Source organism: Ambystoma mexicanum, chromosome 3p (assembly GCF_040938575.1).
Source record: "Ambystoma mexicanum isolate Mex_15411 chromosome 3p, UKY_AmexF1_1, whole genome shotgun sequence".
In the NCBI taxonomy this organism is placed as follows: domain Eukaryota; kingdom Metazoa; phylum Chordata; class Amphibia; order Caudata; family Ambystomatidae; genus Ambystoma; species Ambystoma mexicanum.
In genome coordinates, this window is record NC_090925.1 from 562,885,395 (window position 1) to 562,907,153 (window position 21,759).

Here is a 21,759-nt window from a genome sequence, read left to right on the forward strand (position 1 = left end):
TCGTTTTCCCTTCCCCTGCAGCCATTTTTTGACATTTTTTTTTCTGTTCTGAAACTCCACAGCGTTTCAGAACAGAAAAAAAAATGCCTTTAGTACCCCGGTCTGGGGTACTAATGGCAATAAGCCCCTCGACTGCGCTACGCTCGGGCCTGTAACTATGTGCAGTTTCGGGGCTTATTGCCTAATTAGTACCAGGCGAGGGACAATCAGATTGTTTTGGATGATGTTATTGTTGGCCAGGTAACGACCCAGTGAGGGCCAAAGACTCATCTGCTGCGCTACAGAGTCCCTCAGATTTCCTTTTCTTTCGTCGTCTGGCCACCATGGAAAGGGAGAAGGGACTACCCCCTTATCTTATCTTATTAATGACCGCCATGGAAAGGGTGAAGGAACTACACATAGTCACTTCTCCCCGATCCATGGCGACCATTGTTTTTGCTTTTTTTTGCTTGAGTTGAGAAATGGTTGACACATGGTTTCTCAACTAGAGTAAAAATACTGTTAGTACTCCAGTACAATGTGCTCGGGTACTAATAGCAATAGAACCCTCAGAGTGGGGGCAATGCTGGTCAGGCAACGACCGCAGGGCTACGTTAAAGCCCTCGCTTCACTCAGGCTTGTAATTCTCGCCCCGGGAGCAATACCTGACCGGTAATGCCCCCCCTCCTCGGGTTCTATTGCTTTATTAAAAATGGTCTATACAAATACACAGGTTTTTAGGTATGGGGACTGTCTCGAAACATCATGACTGTTTCAACACACATGTCCTATTGGAAAACATTGACTCGAAATTTATGATGCAAAATCAACCCATTTCAAGTGCCTAGAAGCCTGTTTAATGGTGCTGAGCCTCAAGAACAAGCACTTAAAGGTAGTTGAAGAGGTCCTATCCCCTTGCACTTCCTCAAGGGGCATAGTGTCTAGCAAGATCCCACTTTACCATTTTCAAAGACATCTTCAGTGAACTGACATTGCTTCTGAATTTATTTTCTTTGTACCCCTGTCTTCAGACCCAGAGTGCCACCTTTCATTACAAAGTCTGCATTTTCTCTGTCTTCTTTTACAGGGGTGGGCCATAGTGGGGTTTTTGTGTGTGTGTGTGTGTGTGTATTGTTAGTTTGATTAAAGTATCTTATTTCTGTAAAACCGTGATTGGGCATTCTTGTATTTTGCTACAACCGTACTATTGTTGTTTGGCTTGCTTTTGTGCTGACTCAAATCCCTCATGATGAGTACAGCCTGTCCGGGGCACATGCTGCTTTGAAGAGGGAAAGGAGGTATACCTTCTGCGCTGTGCCTTATGATTTGGATCATAGCTGGTTTGGAGGATGGTGTTCAGCATAAATTGAGTTTTATCCACTGCTCCACCCCGTACCCCTGCCGAGCAGTAGTCATTTTATCACATTGTTCCTTCTTTCTTTCCATCACACCTACTGAGCGTCATTATCATTGAAAAGTCATAGAAAATAATAAGAGATTTTCCACCTGTGCAAAGGGAACTCATTGCCTGATTGCACATACTGATCGTACACGTCATATTCCTATTCTAATTTATGCATGTCGCAAACTATTGATGTGTTGATTTTTACTACAAATACCCTTTCTTATTGAGCCCGGCAGCTGTATATGTGGGGCCATATTGCAGAAACTTTGCACTGGTGCAAGTGCCATTTTGCACGGTATTAGCAAATTGCTCTAGTGCAAAAAACATATTCTCTCAATGCATTTTTTCACCTGGGTTGCCTTTGACTTAATGCTAAAAGAGCACGGATTAGCACTAAGTCAAATATTGCTGTCAGTGGTGGACTGGCATAAGGGAACTCTGGAGATTTTTCCCGGTAGGTCTCTACACAATGCGTCTCTTTTGTGCGGGGAAACCTAGTTTTCTGCTTCGCTCACCCTCTTTCTCAGTAACCCCCCATGTCTGCCCTTCCATCTGGCCTGCACATCCCTTTGAAGCAAAGAATTAGTTTAAAAGCGTCCACTATGCTATTCCCCACTCATAACAAATTTGTTATGTCAGATTTTAAGTTATGTTTGACCAATTATTAATAACCAGGTAGTGATCAATGTGCTATAAAATTCCCTTTTTAGACCAATTTCTCTCCATTATCTTGGGTAGAGAACACAGCGGCCCTGGGTTGAGTTTGCCCTCTACATTCACTTGCACAGTGTAATATGGGCCACTTTGAAAAACATTTCCAGGGCCACTTTAGGTCCCCAGTCCACCCCTAATTGATGTGAAGCATATTTGGTTTCTTCAACAACAGTTGGACAGTGGACATTTAGATTGGCCCTTTGTTCCTTTTTTATTGGGTGCCCGACATGCTTCTCTCCCGCAAACCTTCCTACATTTGCATACATATATTTTAGTTCAAACTACCCAAACAGGTGAACCTAAATATCCACTCAAAAACTGTGGTTGAAGAAACCATTATAATGTTAATGTTGTTAATGTTAATGAGTCTTGTTCCGTACCAGCTGCAACTTGCGTGGCTTCTTGGCACTCTGGCGGTTCTGCAAAGGAAGGAGGATATCGGGTTTTGTAAATGGGATTGAGAGGGAGAAGAGCAAGAGAGCTTTGATGTGCTGTTGGCAGCTTCAGTTCAGAGAAACTGGTCACTGAGCATCTTACCCATAAATGCATTTAGGAAATCTGTATTTGTACTTGGGCTATTGTTTGCCGGTTTGAGCAATACCGTGCAAAATGGCACTTGTAACGTATAAAGTTTCTGGCATGAGGCTCCACAGGGCCATGGTTATTCGCAGTATGATTGGAGATCCGCAATGTGAAATGATTGACAGTTTGGGAGAAACAGCTAAACAACCTTAACTGTTTAATGCTTTGGTCTGTACATACAGAAAGGTAATTCAAGAAAAGGACAAGGTGTGGCTCCTTCGGGATCAGAGGCGGAAGAAGAAGCTACGCAAGTTACTCAAGAGGCTCAAAAACAACGACACTTGCAGCATGCCCGGCCTGACCTGCTTCACGCATGACAACCAGCACTGGCAGACCGCCCCCTTTTGGACATGTAAGATTGTGCATGTGCGGATGAATAGTGTATGTTGTTTGACTGTAACATTGATGCACACAGTAAAGGATGCATGGTGTTAATACTCCACAGCACAAACAATGTTGTGATGGAAAATTTGGTTGCCACAAAACATGTATTTAGAGTAAAGAGGTAATCTATATAATGTTTGATTAATCAGTGATGAGATTAAACTGTTTAACAGATGCAAGGATGGATTCCTAAACCCTAAGCATCTAGCAGGTTATTCAGAAAAGTGGACCTTCCTTAGGGGCCAGCATGAACTATATAGATTCAAATCTTATGGGTACAGCCTGAAAGGACATAGGAACCCGAGGTTCACTCCTCAGCTACTGTTTGGCAAAACAAAGCCTATCCTGAGCAGATAGTGGCTAATGTCACACCATCCTCTTCATAAGAATGTTGTCACGGATGATTTCATGAATGTGTTACAATAAAAGACAAAACACTAAATGAAAAAAGAAGGGAAGTCCTCATTATTGCAAAGAAACATTAATAATGATCTAGCGAAAATGAATCATCTTCTGGATTACTGTGCAACTATCATGTAAACCATATGGAGCCCCACATGAAGTTGCAGTGTAGGTGTGGAACACAGCAAGAGACAGAGAGGTAAGGTCGCTCCTTTTCCCCTTAGGAACAAGTGAGGAAGAGGGGAAGTACAGTCCTTCCAGACATGCTTATGATCCAGAAAAAGAGCCACAGGAAATGACAGTCATAACGTTTCCAACTCTGCCTAAGTCTTGGGTAATGTAATGTAATGCGTCATTTGTATAGCGCCTTTCACCATTTCCATGGTCACAATGTGCTGTAGGTTGAACGCCCTCGGGGGACCGAAGTTCAAGGTATGGTAAAATCGAGGAGGTGCTACTGTGTGTGAGTGCATTATAGCCAATATGATGAAGTGGAGGGGAGGCCAAGTCCCTGCTACCCACTCATGTCTAGTTGGCATGTGATTGGGTGGAGAGAGGTAATCTAGAGGCGGTATGTGAGGGGATAGTCATTGTGTGTAGCTTCAGTTTGAATTTTTGTGGCAAAAGTTTAGCTGCATTCTTATGGCAGAGGTGTTGTGCAAAGTGTCAATCATGAGAGAAGATGAGTGTGGGATGGCGGTCATGGAATGCGATAGGTTTAAATATATTGGGTACACCCGAACAAATTCCTAGATTCCGTACATTCGCCATAACCTAAAGTTATCTTCGTTTAGTGGTGTCATTCTACATTCTGCCAGCTAAAATACTTTGGCTACATTCAAAAGCACCTATATTGAACATAGAATGGCTAACTTCTGCGAACCTATATTCCATATAATGGCCACGTTCTACATTCGCCTAGATAGGTTGAATGATAACTCCAGAATGTAAAAATAGTCATGACACATCCGATTCTGCCTAAGTCTTTTGGTGGTTGGTGGATAGGTCTGGCATGTAAAGGTAGTCATGACATGTCCATCTTTGACTGATTCTCAAGGTGGGTGGAAGATAGCTCCAGAATATACAGATACGTGTGAGACTTCCAACTCTGCCTCAGTATCATGGTGGGTAAAGGGTAGCTCCAGAAGATGAAAGTCATAACATTCTCAATTCTTCCTACATATCCTGGTGTGTAAAGCGATCCCAGGAAGATGGGGACCGTAACACTCACAAATGCTCTTAAGTCTGAACGTGATTGGAGGGATGCCATGGAAGATGGTGGTCATGGCCATCTCACCTGTGCTTACATTTTCTCTTGGGTACAGTGTTTCCAACCCTGCAAGAAGTGGAAGATCCACAGTGGTTTCCGAAGTATATGTACTCACTGAATTTATAGTTACTAGCTAGCCCTTGACTCATTTAAGCTGGTCATTTGGTGGATGTCCTGATTTCACTTCCCAAAGTGCTTTTTGTAAGCGAGCAGTAAGCAGACACTTATCACCAATGAGCATACTCACCATTGCAGAATGTAAATACATAGCCTTACCAAGGTGCTGATAGTCATGTCCAGAAATCAAGCCAATTACAGGAGAGGGGCACAAGCAGCAAACCTTTATTGTAAAGGTGTGCTACAGATGGCAACACATTCGGGTTCACACAAATGTTCAATTTGCCATTCGTTTAACTTCTTGGTTAAGCACATAGGGCCTCATTATAAGTATTGTGGTGAAATGACAGTAATTCCGCCAGACGTAATTACCGTTACTGCTGTGTCGTCCAGTGGAATTACAGCCAAATTGGGAGTCGACAGTGGCACGCACCAACCATCAGAGGTAACAGTAAATCCATCCAGCAGAATTACAGCCAAAAAATGAAGGATAGCAGTAAAACCACTAAATGCTGGCACATTTACCATTACTGCTCTTACTTGGCAGAGTTACCATTTGGTAATTCCCTCTGTGGAACTGCTGCCAAATGCTGCCAAATGAAAAGTCATCATGCCGCGAATGGGAAGTGCAATGGCAGCCATCTTTAAAAACTCAATCCACCGAAGATCACCGTTTTAGAATTGCCATCCGATTCTGGAAGTCAGCCAAACATATCTGGAGGAAAAAACAAAGCCAAGGTTCCTGAAATTCAGCTTTGGAAGCCAAGATTCAGTGAGTAAGAGCTCTCTACTTGCTGAGTAGTTGGTTGCCCAGTCTGAGTAGCTGCATGGAGCCCAAAACAGATAGACTTCCCATCAGTGCAAAAACATCACCTGGAGCGAGATCCGGGACATGTTGGCGGCTGTTGGGAATGTCCTGTGGGACTGTGTAGGAATGTGACTCCAAGAATCCATTGCACAAAAACAGCTTAAACAGAGAGTAAATGAACTTTGTCAGAAAAGCAAGTTTATAAACATGCTGTCCGCTGGGAGGGGTTAGTCAGCCTTGTGAAGCTGAAAATTACCTTCCTTACAGCATTCAATTAAGTTGCTGCTTTTATACACATTTACGTAATCACACATATTTTGTTACAAAGTCATCCCTCAAATTCCCATTGGCTAACCCTATACAAGGAAAACGAATCCCCCTACATTCTCAAACCCCATTGGACACATTGAAAAAACACAATCCCCTAACCCCATGTGCTTTCTTTCCATAATCAGTCATGACATTCTATACATAATCTCCTTATTATCTGAAAAACAATTCAATATATGACTTGTCCCTTTTGGTAGGAAACCTTTAACCCAATACGTGATGTGCAAGGCTTTTACAAGAAAACCTCAAACAACAGGAGGGAGAGAAATAAACAACCATGTTTTTGATCAAGCAATAAACATCTTATCGTCTCAGACGCACTGCCATCCCATGTTTACTCCTGCTGTATTCCTTCATGGTACCTTATTTGCAACTGCCATCTCAGATCATACAGCCTCCAGCACACATCCTGCTTATCTTCCTAAGAGCCTAAGCGAAACCCATGAAACACCAGCAAACTCTGCCCTCCAGCACGCCATCCATGTGTTTTATTAACTAATGCCAGTTCGACTCACCATTGGCCAGACTTAAACAACTGGACTCCTTGCTCCCAGGAAGATGTGTTCCCTATATCCACAAACCCATTTAACCATAAACCCATGACCTAACGGCACTTCATTTAATGTTTGCTTGAAGTAACCATTTGATGCTATTGCCTGCTGCCCAAATGTGTTTTGCTTCATTCCTCCTTCCTTGACCTGGTCATTCAACCCTTCAGGCCATGCAAAGTTCACCTCGGCAAACTCTCTGCAGCCTACACGAAACCCAGCTCTGGGGTAACAGTGATCTGCGTTATTTCCATGTACTCACAATGAATCCCATATTCCCCATATATCCCAGAACATATCTCTCATCTAAACCATTATCGAATCCCACATGTATATTGTTCAGGACTACTGCACCCCTCACAGTGGCTTTCCTCTCGCTGACTTCTCTTTTTTGCATGCATAAAGCTCCTCGCTTCCCACTCTAAGCACTACACATTGTACATTGCACAATTACGTTGTGTCCCCACGACTTCTATTATTTTGCTACATGATGCAAATCTAAAATGTATCCAAACTGAACACAAAGTAACACTCATACTAAGATTTTTCCCAATCGATTTATCTACAATGAACACATGTTAAATTGCAACATTGCGTCACCGTCGCATCTAACCTTGCACCAGCATTGTTGTAATGTGACATGTGCAACGTGAACCTTTTCCCTATGTTGGGACATGAAACGTGCATCCCAACTTTAACAACAACAGGAAGAGGTGGAATGACCTCAAAGCCAGGGTCTGCACCCTCATAGCCAATCACCTTCATGAGTCAGCACCCACTGGAGGAGGTACAGTGGAGCCTCTGCAGCTCACACCATGGTAGGAGACGGTGAGCACCATCCTCCACATGGTGGGCCTGGAGGATGTTGGATTGGTAGAACTGGCAGCCAGTAAGACACTGGCGAGTACATGAGTGAAACTTGGGATCACTTTACACCAATGCCAATATAATGTGAACATACACATTTGCAGTCATCCAGCAGGAAATTGGTACAGCACATGAAACACCACAGGACTGTACATCAGAAAGCATGATAGATATATACCCCCTAAAAGACCCACCATCAAGTAGGAGGAGGCCCTTCATGTAGGGCATACACAACAAACACGCTACAGCAAGCAACATGGACAGCCAGCCAATCGCATGGTACATGACCTACACCTGGTGGCAGCACACTAAGCACCCTTGCATACACAATGCAAATCAGCTTAATGGCAGCCACCCACTTAACGCATGGCACACATCCAACATCTGCAGGTATCCTCTCCCAGCAGTCAATAAGTGCAACGGATCGATAGCTGCAGGGCCTCTATGAAGAGAGTGTGTCGGCAAATGTCGCACTCACACTACTATGGCTAGCAGGGAACCCCTCAGGTGACAGTAGTACAGGTCATGCATGCAACACTGTCCTAGCTCTACATAGGCAACCATGACCTGGCACAACCGGGACGCACATGAGACGACATTCAGGGAAAGGTAGACATTCCCACAGCAAAGAATCACATCAAATCATCAAACCAGTAACCATGCTACTCTTTGCCATTTGAACAAGGTACACTTCATGAGACCGCACCATACAACATTTCAAAAAGGGCATTGAGGCAATGTGTACTATCTCCCAACAGGCACACAAGACAGCCAGGGCCCCAAGCAACACCCCAGTAAACCTGGTCAATCTGCTCCTGGAAGTGACAAGAATGCATCAGGACATTCTGCACAGGCCAGCGCTGCAGCAGCCTGGAAGGCAATTGGGCATGAAGACACCTCTAAGACCCCTCAGTCCAAGGGCACTGGTGCAACCACCTACGTGGGCACAGCCAAACCTGTCGCAGTCGTGGGCCCCAACTCTGACCATTACAGAGCCTGCAGGACTCCCTCCCAACCAGCCACCTTCCACTACTGTTGCCACAGTCTGGGTTGCAAATCACCCACACAACAGAAGACACCAGTGAGGTTGTTGGGCAGGCCACTGCTCAGAATACAGCCACCTGACCAGCCAACCTAGCAGCATCTGTGGGAGCCAACACTAACACCACCACTACAGATTCTGCAGTGAGCCAACTATCCATGGACTCATCTACCCAGCATTCCACCACTTCACACCAGTCTCTCCCCTTATCAGTGTGCCATGCCCTGCATTGGAGTCAACCAGAGGACACTGAATACATTGCTGAGGATGATGAGGTAAATGGGGAACAGACGTCTACCTCAGAGGGAAGCCACCATGAATCCCCAAGGCCAGTACCCATCACACGCTCAAAGCCATCTCAGAGAGGCTCTCTCAGATTGGGCAGCACCAGGAGTGAATGGAGAGGATCACCCAGGAACAACTGGGCCACTCCCAGGCAATACAGGACGTGATGCATGATGCCTCCAGGAGTCGTCTGTGTTGGCATGCTGCAGATGGCACAGGAAAAACAACGCCTATAATCCAAAGGGTGTGCGAGTTGGCCGAGCACATGTCAGCCACGAATGAGAACATCTCATGAGCCATTACCCTCACCCTGCAGCACATCCAGAGTGGTGAACTGCCCAGTTCTGTGTTGGCCACCCCAACAGAGGGATCTGTGGTGAGCACTGCACCAAGGCGCTTGCCCTGGTGCATCAGGCATCCAAACACCCCAACCCAAAAAGGTAAGGTAGCAAGAGGAGGAGATAGTAGACATGTACATATGACTGGCTACAGTACACAAGGTTGTGGGGACAGGATGATGTTGGGGATGAGGGTGTGAGGAGGGGATGGTGTTGGGGATGAAAGTATGTACATATAGAATAAATCACTGTTGAGTCCAGTCAATGTATCCAGTGTTAATTCAATTGAAGTGATGTACGTGCATTGAGTGAATGGTTATAGTGCTGTGAGAGGTGTATATGTTTGGAATCAACAATAGTTGACCATTGGGTCCTGGGGGACAATGTGTCCTTCTCTTACCTTTACACATATATCCTGAGGTGCCCTGTTGTTACCTGAAATGTCTTCCTCATCAGAGCCAGTGGGGAATAGTCCTCATCTGGAGGCATTTGAATGTTCCTTTGTATGCACATGTTGTGCAGTATTGCGCATATATGACGATTTTCCCAACTTTAACAGGCTATACATGAGTGCACCACCTGTCTGCTGTAGGCACTTAACGCTTCCCTTTAGCAGCCCAAATGTGCACTCAATGCATGTCCTGGTCCTCTTGTGTGGCTCATTATAGGCTATCTCTTGCGGTGTACAAGGGTTCCTCACAGGTGTCATCAACCAGGGTAACTGCGGATAGCCTGAGTCACCTACAACAAATTGAAAGGACAGTGTTGAGCATGACTGTTTGTCAAAGTACATGTTTATTGTTCTAGCGTGCTGCTGGCCTTTGAGTGCTCATCTGTGCTTGTGGATGGCGCACCATACATCAATTGAGGTGGAAGGGCCTTGGCTTTAAATGGACACTTGCAGTTATTCACAGTGTGTCTGGAACATTGTTCATGTGTTTGTGTCTGTTTGGACATCATCCCTGAAGGTGGCACTATGGTGATGGCTTTGTCAGGGAATGGCTTCTTGGATTTGACCAGGGTCTTGATTGATGTGAATAATTGTGGGCCTGCATTCATGCCTACCAGAATGGCCTGTAGAGTTTCCTCAGGTCACTATGTGGCCTGCGTAAAGTGGGTAATGGGCCATGGCCGATTCAATGCATTCTTGATAAGGAATTATGGGACTTGTAGCTTTCACACATGTTTTTATTCCTGTCTCCATGTGCCATATCGTTGTCAGATTGGCTAATTATCCAAAAGCCAGGTACACTGTCCTCTATGTGTGTTCATGTAAACTGGAAGGGTGCTGTTCCTCAGTACCATGGCGTCATGAGTGGCACCTGAGAATCGGGCTCAGCAGTAGCTGATGACAAGATCCCCATTGAATGCCATCTGAATGTTCATGGTATGATAATGTTTCCAGTTCCGATGTGACGGTTCCACTGCCTGGCGGAGCACTAATGCCACATGTGTGCACTCCAGTGCTGCAATGATATTGGGGAACAGGGCAATGGCATAGAAACGTGCTTTTGCAGTGTGCGCCTAACCTTGGTTGATAGGGATGGCTCATGAATGCATCCATGATTTAAGAATGTTGGCTGGGACATCCCATGCAGCATCGCAACTGTGTACTGAAATACACCTGTGGCACAGAAGTGTAGGATGGGCACCAGTTTTACCAGGGGTGGGATGGCAGTACTGATGGAGCTGGCGCTCTGGAGTTCAGCCTCAATTAAGGTCAGCAGGTCTGATATGGTGTGCCAGTCCAACCAATATAGTGTGACTAATTGTTCGCCAGTCAGTGCCTTAGGGGGTGGGCAGATACGTGGTATGGGTGGTCTCCGCAGCACACGACTTCTCCGCCTTTGTGGTGCCTGTCTCCTTCCCAGCTGTGGCCTTGCATGCCGCTGTTGCTCAATGAACAGTAGCCCGTTCTGGATCCCATAGCTCATGTCTGGTTGTGGCTGCATGTTGCTTAAAAGTGTCTGGTCCCTATATACCCTTTTGGTGGCTATTATTGGCACCTGTGGAGTCATTTTCTTCACCTGGATGATTTTACATCCACCTTTTAGGTGGAGGTAACGGCACTGTGTTTTTTGCAGAATTACTGCCCGTGTTTGGTGGTATTTCGGTGGTATTTCCAATTGTGATGCAGCAGAATTACCATTTTTATTAATGGTGCTAGTTCCACCACAAAATTAGCCCTAGCGGTAATTCTGCCGGTTTTCAGCTGTGACGCTCAGCAGTAATTCCGCTGGTGCTAATACTGCCGGCAGAATTAGCGTCCACATCTAATTCAGCAGTGTCCTAAAAGTAGCGGTAATTCCGTTACCACCACTTTTATGGTATAACGCTGAAATCGTTATGAGGCCCATAGACTTGTGTTTCCAACAAATATTTTGTTTGTGCAATTGAAACACTTATACTCTGAATACAAGTTTTAGATGTGTTAATGGTAGCATCCTGAAGTCCTTGCAAGTCGGTCATACGTATGTGTGTCATCGTTGAGCATGGTGCTCAGTGTTGGAGAACATAAAAAGGAGGCAGATTGCATGCTAGTGGACATGACATGTACAGATAAAGCTCTTGGTCAAAAAGCGCTCTTTGTGTCTTTTGTCAGCAACTCCCAGATAAATGTGTTAAGCCAGAACAAGAAATATTAGCAATTGTCAGGGATCTTTCTATGAGTTTAATCTAAAAAGAAAGAAGGTCTTTTAAAAATGGTGACAGAGACCCCAATGACCACACACACACACACACACACCAGGTGGAGGATGCCAAAGAGGTGACTAAACACAGCTGCATGCCTCTCCACGCCTAATCTACAGAAAAGACATCACTCGGCAGAAAGTTTTCCCACTCAGCTGTGTGGAAACTGGTCCCTTTCGTGGCTTGAAGGCACTACTATTTACCTCGATGGTGAAACTTTACCACTTGGCAGGAGAAAAGTACTGTCCGTCCACCCAGGCCTATCCTATTGCCTCTCCCATAACACGCCCACCATTTAGGAAGCAAGGCCTGAGCTGGTGAGTTCAGCTCAGATCAAATACTAAGTGGAAATCTTCACAATCAGGGACTCCCTGTTGGCCATCCTAATTCTCCCCACTCCTTAATTCTCTGCACGGTATCCTACCCCTGATACAGCTGCCCTTCTTCCTGGCCCAATCTACTGAACTTGAGACATCCCCAGGGCAGCCAATCCAGCCTGTGCTCCTATAGACACCCTTGCATAATAGACATTGGGCCTCATTACGACCCAGGTGGTAAGGGGTTTACGGCAGCGTAAACAGCGCCGACCCTTACCGCCTGAGTACGAGGTCCCTTAGCGCCATGGCGGATTTAACACCTGCTTTTAGCAGGTGTTAAAATCCATGGCGCTAAGGGACCATGGAGTTAATTACGCCACCGTAATTTACGGTGGCGTAATTAACGCCTTCCCCACTCCCATTATGCCCTATGGGGCAAAAATGGGAATGGGGAAGGGTAAATGGGGATTGGGGACTTACCGCCCCGCCAAGGTCGGAATGGGGCGGTAAGTCCGCCAACCACCATGGTGTAAACGTAGTTTACGCCATGGTGGTAAAGTCACGGCCCAGGCGGTAACTTACCGCCTGGGTCGTAATGAGGCCCATAGACCTTGCACCCATAACCTGATTTTCTGCTATACTCTTTCTAACACAGTTAGGATATTCCCTGACTGTTCTGACATTGCAACTGCTCTACCTATTTTGAAAACGCCTTGTGCTGACCTCAACCCACCCAAACGCCCTACAAACTATTAGCCTCTATCTGCCTGTCTCTCTTTCGCTCTCTCTTTATCTCTTTATTTGTCCCATCCTCTCTCTCTCTATCTCTCTCTGTCTCTCTCTCTCGCTCTCTCTCCCCCTCCCACTTCTTCCAAATCTTAAGAGATCTCGTGTCAAACAGAATCACTGATTATCTGGAGTCTAGTTATTTAGATGAACCACTTCCAATCTTGATTTCACAGCAAACACTTTATGGAGACAACACCAATGCTTGTGTCAAACTTTCACACTAAGGTCCACTTTTCGCAACACTGCCCTAATCTCATTCTCATTGACCTACCTGCAGACATTCTTGCTGTCATGCACTCCTTCCTCCCCGGGCCCCCTCACCCTCTGTGACTTAGGAATTGAAGACCGAGCACTCGGGTAGATTGCCTCCTATTCCTTGATCCAATGTTTCTCCATCTCTTGGAATACTGGCATGTCTGCTGCACTCCAAGGGAAATCCCCTCAAGGGTCTGTCCGCGGACCCCTCCTTTTTACTCTTTAGATCTCCTCAGTAGTTGTAAATCTTCCTCTTTCCCTCCTTCACCTCAGAACTTTCACCCAGTATATCTGTCTCCCTCTATCAGCCTTCCACCAATGTGTGGTACTCCAATGCCTCATGCTCTATTCCTCCAAATCCAATTTAATTTACCTCCCTGCTTTCACTGCCATGCCCTTCCAGCTTTCTCCAGTATGCTTTGACCCTGATCTGCATCCGTCATTCCCTAAGGCTCAGCACCTCAGCATTCTCTTTGCGAGTGACCTCATACGCCAACACTTAATCGCCTCAACTGACACACCATCAAGGGTGAGCTTTGGAACATCTCGAAAGTCTGTCCACCCCATACCTATTACACCACTAGCATCTTGATTTCACCACTTATTCTCAGGATCCTCCTCATGCGACTCGGCTAAACTCCTGCACTCCTCTCGATTAAGTCCTGAATCACCCTACCGATCCTCTCCGACCTCCCTGCTGAATGCTTGCCTATGTGAAATTGACACCCCTTCAAATTCCTTCTACCCAACCGTCCTCAACATGGAAGGGGCCTTCCCCTGCTTTTAACCAGCCTCGTCACCCCCATCCATTTCCCCTATTTTGCGGCATCTCCTTCTAAATATTTTCCATTACTTAGAATTAATATTCTCAAATCTCTCTGCTAATCTTTGTCGACCCCATTCAATATCCCATTGTGACCCCTAACCCATCTGGTCTAAGCACCTGTTTATGGGGATACTCTTTTCTTACTGTTGTGCAGTGTTTATGTAGAAACACAATTTCCTGTCTTCAGTAAATATAGATGTCAAACAAAGCACATTGCTCTTATGAGAGACAGCGCTTAATGTCATTACTCGTTGTAGGCTAGTAAAATAGTCTGAATGAAATCAAATAATGAACTCTTTCATTTTTTATTTACAGTGGGTCCTTTCTGTGCCTGCACCAGTGCCAACAACAACACATACTGGTGCATGAGAACAATTAACGAGACGCATAATTTCCTGTTTTGTGAATTTGCAACAGGCTTCCTGGAGTACTTCGATCTGAACACTGATCCATACCAGGTAATGCGGGCACAAGGAAGCTAAACCCACTCCTTACAAGTGTGGAGGATGGAAGGCCAGGGGATTGCCAGGAGATTTGGTTGTGTAATGAGCTCACCTGGAATGACATGTGATGATGACATGAGTCAAAAAGTCCAGGTTCTACTCGTGATGGAGGAGTGGGGATTCAATCTGCTCACGTCTCACACCGCCCACCGATCAGCTACACCACTGCCATTCAGTGAGATTGAAAGGTGGATGCACAGGCCACACTCTCACACAAAGTTCACATTTATTACATTCACACCAGCTGTGTATCCCATTCTTATCATACTCCCTCTGCCGCTTTCGTAGCAATCACAGACTGAAGACAATGGGCCTCATTACGACCCAGGCGGTAAGGGGTTTACGGCAGCGTAAACAGCGCCGACCCTTACCGCCTGATTCCGAGGTCCCTTAGCGCCATGCAGGTGTTAAAATCCATGGCGCTAAGGGACCATGTTGTTAATTACGCCACCGTAATTTACGGTGGCGTAATTAACGCCTTCCCCACTCCCATTATGCCCTATGGGGCAAAAATGGGAATGGGGAAGGGTAAATGGGGATTGGGGATTTACCGCCCCGCCGACCTCGGAATGGGGCGGTAAGTCCGCCAACCACCATGGCGTAAATGTAGTTTACGCCATGGTGGTAAAGGTACGACCCAGGCGGTAACTTACCGCCTGGGTCGTAATGAGGCCCAATGCCTAATATTGAATTAGGATTACAGGGGATTGAATTCATTGGCTGATCTGCAAATCACTGTCACCCTCCTGATCTCCAACACGCCAAGTGGTGTGACAGACTAATGGGGCTACACAGCTGTATTAGAAACATCCTAAAATGATGTGCCCGGAGAACAGTGGTTGCAAATTATCTAGCTGGAGTCCTACAGCTAGATAATTCCTTCACCATTAGATCTGTGAACAGGCAGGATTTATGGGACTGTTCATGTCTCTGTAAAGTGTTAGAATTGCTTGAGGGCACAGGCATGCTCTTTGCTAGGACACTATCACAGCATCAGAAATAATGGGTAAAGAGTAGTCTGTTATTATCTAACTAGCTGTACTTTGCATACTATTAGCAAAGTAGCTATAGCTCTCTCTCTCAATCTAGCTCTCCCTCCCACTCCCTCTCCCTCTTCCTTGCCCTCTCTCTTCTCTTTCTCTCATCCCTGTCTCTCTTTGTCCCATTCTATGGGCCTCATTACGACCCTGGCACTAAGGATTTACTGGTACCGGTAAGGGTACCGGTAATCCCTTAGCGCCTGATTACGAGGTCCCTTTGCGGGTTCTCACCTTAACGGCTCGTTTTACCAGCCGTTAAGGAATGGACCCGCAAAGGGACCTTGGTTCTAATTACGGTACCGTAATTACCGCCTTCCCCATTCCCATTATGCCCTATGGGGCAAAAATGGGAATGGGGAAGGGCCATGGAGGAAGGGGGAATTACCGCCCCGCCAACCTTGTAATGGGGTGGTAATCCCCCTTCCTCCATGGCGGAGTCGGTAAATTACCGGCATGGACCATGGTGCTATTAGCACCATGGTTTTCCGCCTGGGTCGTAATGAGGCCCAATGTCTCTCTCTATGTCTTTCACGCTTTGTTTCTCATTCTATGTCACTCTCTCTCTCCTTCTCAGTCTCCCTCTCCCTTTTCCTCTCCCTCTCTCTCATCTCTTCCTCTTCTCTCTGTCTCTGTCTCAATATATGTCTCTTTCTTTTTGTATTGCTCTCTCTTTGTTTCTCATTCTATGGGCCTCATTACACGGAAGGCGGTAATGGTTAACGGCCACCGTTAATGGTAACGGTGACCGTTAACCATTACCACCTTACTACGAGGTCCCTTAGCGGGTTGGTGCTTTAACGCCTGCTTTTTGCAGGCGTTAAAAACCAACCCGCTAAGGGACCTCGGAGCTAATTACGGCACCGCAAAATTGCGGTGCCGTAATTAGCGCCTTCCCCATTCCCATAGAGCCCTATGGGGCAGAAATGGGAATGGGGAAGGGAAATGGCGGAAGGGGGATTTACCGCCCCTCCAACCTTGGAATGGGGCGGTAAATCCCCTTTCCGCCAAGGCGGTGCCGGTATTTTACCGGCATGAGCCATGGCGCTAATAGCGCCATGGCTCACCGCCTTCCGTGTAATGAGGCCCTATGTCTCTCTCTATCTCTATGTGTGAGGGAGTCACGTTGCCAGGAAACCATCCCAGCTATTATTGACAGCTTCCCAACGAGAGGGAAAAACCGATATCTTGGGGGTAGCAGATTTTTTTGTAAAAGCAGGTATTAAAAAACAAAAAAGGAAATTATTTAATTGTGCTAACATTGTAAACAGACTCTTTTTAAAATGTTACTAATTGTCATTTTTAATGATCACTGGTATATATGTTAGTGATCACTAGTATATATTTTAGTCATATTAAGAACATTCCACTTGTTTTACTGAGCAAAGCACATTGTCAAAACCTGGAATAACCATGTACATTATTTTCACATTGAAGATTATAATCCCAAAATGTGCAATATTGTACCCTCCTATTATACTCGTTTAACATACCCCTACGAGAATGGGGCAAATAACCCCAGAGGGATTCCTGGCTGCTTTTAATACAATCAAAAAGCATTTTGGGAACATACGAATGACCACAGGTCTTTAGGTCTCTGGTAGAATGAATACTGTATTCCATTGTAACCTTCCCGCCTTGAAATGCTTTGAAGCACTTCACCTGTGTAGAAGCGCTATATAAATAAAAAATAATAAAATAAATACATAAAAGTATTGACGGTTTGAATCCTAAGGGTTGGGTGTTCATTTCTCTTTTCAGAACACTCGCCCTAGAATTAAAATGTTTGTAACTTTGAGCCACACACCCTGATTCTCCCTAAAGATTTGGATGTGAGGATAGAAGGGCTGTGACATCAGTCACTCCTTTGGAGTGCAGGAACCATCTGGAGATAAAGATTCCTTTCAATGTGTCAGATTTTAGGAGAGCTTCAGGGTAAGGATGTATTTGCATATAAAGAGCTCCCAGACATCCTGAGACATAACATAACAAAATACTTGTAATTCAGTAACAAAACTTTAGTTAAGACCGAGTTATGATGGTTCAGTTCATTGCAATAAACCCAGCTAAATCTAGCAGATGCAGGAAGGACGACAATCTTAAATCTGAGTTACCGTTGCAGATGTCACCCATGATGTCCTTCTGATGTCATTGTTGATCCCGGCTTTGATCTCAAGCGTGTGCTCCTAGAAATGTCAAGGATTTATTTTGTCATGCCATACCTTCGCCAGTATCCATGGGCCATGGCCTTTGGCCAAAGCCACTGTCCACACTGCATACATCACGATAAAAGACTGTGACCACTGGCAAGTATCTTCACCCAGGGCCAGTGGGCCAGAGTATTCTGCAATGTCCCAGATCAACCTGGCCATGGCATTAGGCTATGACCACTGTCCACATTGCAACAATTAAGATGAAAGGCCGTGGCTCCATCCCTCCCAAAGTGGCCACCTAACTGTTTAGTCCTCTTCCCCAAAACACCCCTACCCGATGTGAACCCCTCTTTCCCACCTACAGATATCATTTTGAGGTCCTATATTTTTCATGTACTCACGGAATTACCGCAGGAATCAATCTGAGTGAGCAAGCAAAGCAAATGCCAGCTTTTCATTTCTTAAAAGCCTAAGTGCAGTAATGCACGATGGGGGAAAGCTTTCTGGGACTGGGGGAACCGCATTTCTTGATAACATATTTACAATCCTACTGGACAGATGTACACCAAACCAAAAAATGAATATTTGTAATGCTTTGTGCCTTGCTTGTTTCTTGCTTGGGGAAAATCTGTCCAGTAGTTTTAACAGCGGAGGTGTTCATTCGAAGCACCTTTTTGTCTATGGGAAAATGAATGGGAGTTTACGGAAAATAGCTTTGTATCCTTTGCTTAATAACTTTTGAACTGTTCAATGATGAATTTTGCCCGAAACGTCCAATTCTGTGTGGCCCAAATAAGGTAGAAAGTACAAGCCTTGTTTACTCCATTTGCCATTAACCTGCTGTACATAGCAACTGCCTTGTGTCTCAAATGACATTACCTTTTGACCATTTTTTTGGGACGAAGGTTTTATGATAATTAGCCAGCGATAAAGTACAGCTAGTCAATGAATGTTCTTATTTGGGTTGCCTCTTCCACTCGACAGCTGGAATCCTCTCAATTAACTTGCAGTAGATTTGGAATGTGTATGTGCAATACTGACATTGTAATGATGTAGGGAAGGTTGGAGGAGAACAATGTGATAGTCTTAGGGCCAGTGCTATAGGAAGGCAACTTTAAGCAGCTGCCCAGGGTGACAGAACGTGATGGCTGTCCGGTCAAAGGTTCGACTGCAAAGGTACGAATAACCTTTTGATCGAAAACAAAAGAACCGAAAAAATGGATCGAAATATTTTAATATTTATTTATTTATAGTTCTTTTTAGTTTAACATGTATAAAAAACTTTTTTATAAAGAGAAAACCGGGGGCTGGGGGAGAACCCCAATAAAAAAAAACGATCCTTTTTTTCGGTCTTTTACTGTCGAAAAAAAGGCATTTGTGCCTTTTGTTTTCAAAACTTTGACCTATAACCAACGTGATGGGCTTACAGGGATGCCTTTTGGCCTTCAGAACATCAAATCTGCTTCCACCTTGAGAGAGTGTGGGTTCTAAAATGATGCAGTTTCCGAATCTATTCTTACATCGGTCCTTGATCTCTTGTACGAAATAAGGATGGCAGACCTTGATAAAAGGTCCGAAGGAGAAATGAAGGTGTGCTAGACAGTAGACGATACGTTAAAAGTGTAGAGTACAATCAAAATGAAAAAAAAACATGAAGGGAAGCTGGCAACTGGAAGGATAAACTGAGTAAACTTGAATAAGTCCTGTCCAGCATTCACATCCATCATATCTTTTGTACTGGTACTCACCATAGCATTTTAGATGAAATAGTGACTTAAGGGTTAGAAATGATTAGGCACATTGCTTACATACAGTAAGAGGACTGATGAATGGGACAACCCCCCTTGCAGTGTTGTTGAGGAAAAACAATACATCATAAAAAAGGTCTGATTCTGTGTAAAGACTGAGGGATCAAGAAAAGTGTGGGAGGATGCTGAAAGGGTTAACAAAGGATGACTTGGAGTACGTCAAAAGAAATGCGGTTGGTGCTTCCATTAAAGAATCGTAACTTTCAAGGATAACAAAGTACGTGGGTGCAACGTTCATAGGACACAGAGCTGCGCTCCTATTATGACGCAGATCTATTATTTGGTAGGCCTCACTTTTGCCGAATGGCAGTTTGCTGAATTTATTTTAGCTGAATTTTTGGCTACCTACTTTTTACTACAAATCTATATTGGGTAAGTTTGCATATGGCATAGAAAGGGGTGGATTGGGGGTGCAAAGATAGTCTCCCCCCACTTTTTGTAGTAAGAAAAAGTTGGAAACATCGGCACAGATATTTGGCAAAGTACCACTCAGCAAAAAAAGTCGAGGAAACCTAATAGATCCCTATTATTTAACAGTGCCTGCAACAATGTGCCAGAGTCCCTCACAGTTTTCTGGGATCATGATTCCTCACCGTCTCCCAGTCTTTGGATACATGTGCTACCAAGCATTGGCATTCTTGGGCTGTTGGTGATCTTGGTCTGTGGTCTCTGGACACTGACAAACATTGTATTGGCTCTCAGCTGACTGTTGATTTCTATCCCACCAGCCTCATGTTACATTTCAGGGTGTCATCCTTATGGGCCCCTTGGCAATGGTTAAAGTGCAGAGCTACACACAGACTCTGGCATCTTCTGAGCCCTCCACATGCTCAAGATTCTCCCATCATCTTCTCGGTGCAGCTTCTTGGCTCAGATTTGCAAGAGGCTCTCATGGTTTCGATTTGCAAGGGACCTTTTTAGCTAATGTTCTCCAAAATCACTCCTGGCTCAAATTTGGAACGAGCATCATTGACACATATTCTCCAAGAGCCCTTCTGGCTCAACTGCTCCAAGGGCCATCATGGCTCAGAGTCTCAAGGAGTCCTTCTTGTTCTGCTTCCTAATGAGAAAGTCGTATTTAGTTTTGATGGTTGGCTTGCCAAACCCCCCAGGATACAGACTATTTTGCTATGTTAGCCTCTAGCTTCCTCTTTCTTCTCCCTCTGTTTCTCTCTTAGCAAAATGGCCCTACCAAGTTCTGGACCCAGGCAGACAAGTCTCTCTCCATCCATGTTGCCCAGGCCTAAGCTGCACCTCAGCTCAAGTCACACTGGTTTCACCACCTGCTTCACAACAACTCCTCTAAAGTTGGTCTTTTTGGCTTGGCTAATGCTGGTTGTTTGATTTGGACATCTTTTTCCACCAACACCTCCTTGTCTCTTTCTCCACGCTCCTTAGATACATTTCCCTTTCCTCCTTCCCTTTCTTTCATTTACGTTCCTCCTCAAACTTCTTTGTTGCAACCCCAACACATTCCTTACTCTCCTCTATTCTTTCCCTCCTCCATCTCCTTGCCTTTTCCTCTGCTACTACCTTTCGTCACTCTATTGGTCTTTGCCTCCTTCAACTCCCTCCTTTCCCTACTCTCTCCTCCTTCCTCCACTCCCCTCCATGCTCTTTAAGCACAGCTCCACACTGCTTCCTTGTCACAAAGCTCCCACCCTTTGCTTAGTTGCAACTCCCTTTTATCTCTATCCTCCCATTAATTTGGGCTCTAAAAGATGCTACAGCAAAAACAAAGAGGTGATGGCTGGAAGGTTTAGAATGAATCTTAACCACTGGCATTGCTCTGAGCAACCCTCCAGACCACTGTTCTTCGCCTGCCAAGCCATTACAGAAGGGGAAAGACCATATGCAAGGAGGTAGAACGGTCTCAAATGTCAAATGCAGCTCCAATGGTCTTGCAGCAGCTTCAGGTGACTTGGAAACAGTCACGGAGGCTTAAAGACCTGAAACCTTGAGTTGGGAAACAGAGCTCAACACAGCTTTTCTGATCAATGGTGGCTGTGGGACCCTGTTAAATGTCTCAGAGGGTAAGGTGAGTCTGCCTGCTCTTCACAGCCAGAAAGGTTGCCAGAAAGCACTTGCACTACCAGCAGGCAGAGTCCAGGGTGCCAGTGTCCCAGCAGCAGCAGTCCATGGCTGGGGACTTTGGGTAGACTGTAACCCAGTACATTTCCAGTGAAATCCTTGTTCTTCTCGAGTCCAAAGATGATTCAACTAAGGTCGAATTACCTCCTCATATATGCAGTTTGCCACAGTCAGGGATAATTTCCGCTGTTGTAACGAGAATTGTTCCTTTATTGTGT

The 21,759-nt window shown here is 45.2% G+C and overlaps 1 protein-coding gene across 3 annotated transcripts in view; it reads left to right on the forward strand.

Moving 5' to 3' along the window:
- SULF2 (sulfatase 2) overlaps positions 1 to 21,759 on the forward strand; it is a 747,920-nt gene that overhangs the window by 701,995 nt on the left and 24,166 nt on the right. For all 3 annotated transcript variants that reach the window (XM_069651282.1, XM_069651284.1, XM_069651283.1), the window contains exons 16-17: positions 2,863 to 3,032; positions 14,265 to 14,407. In XM_069651282.1, the coding sequence (XP_069507383.1) occupies positions 2,863 to 3,032; positions 14,265 to 14,407 (313 nt within the window). The remainder of the gene's footprint in view (positions 1 to 2,862; positions 3,033 to 14,264; positions 14,408 to 21,759) is intronic.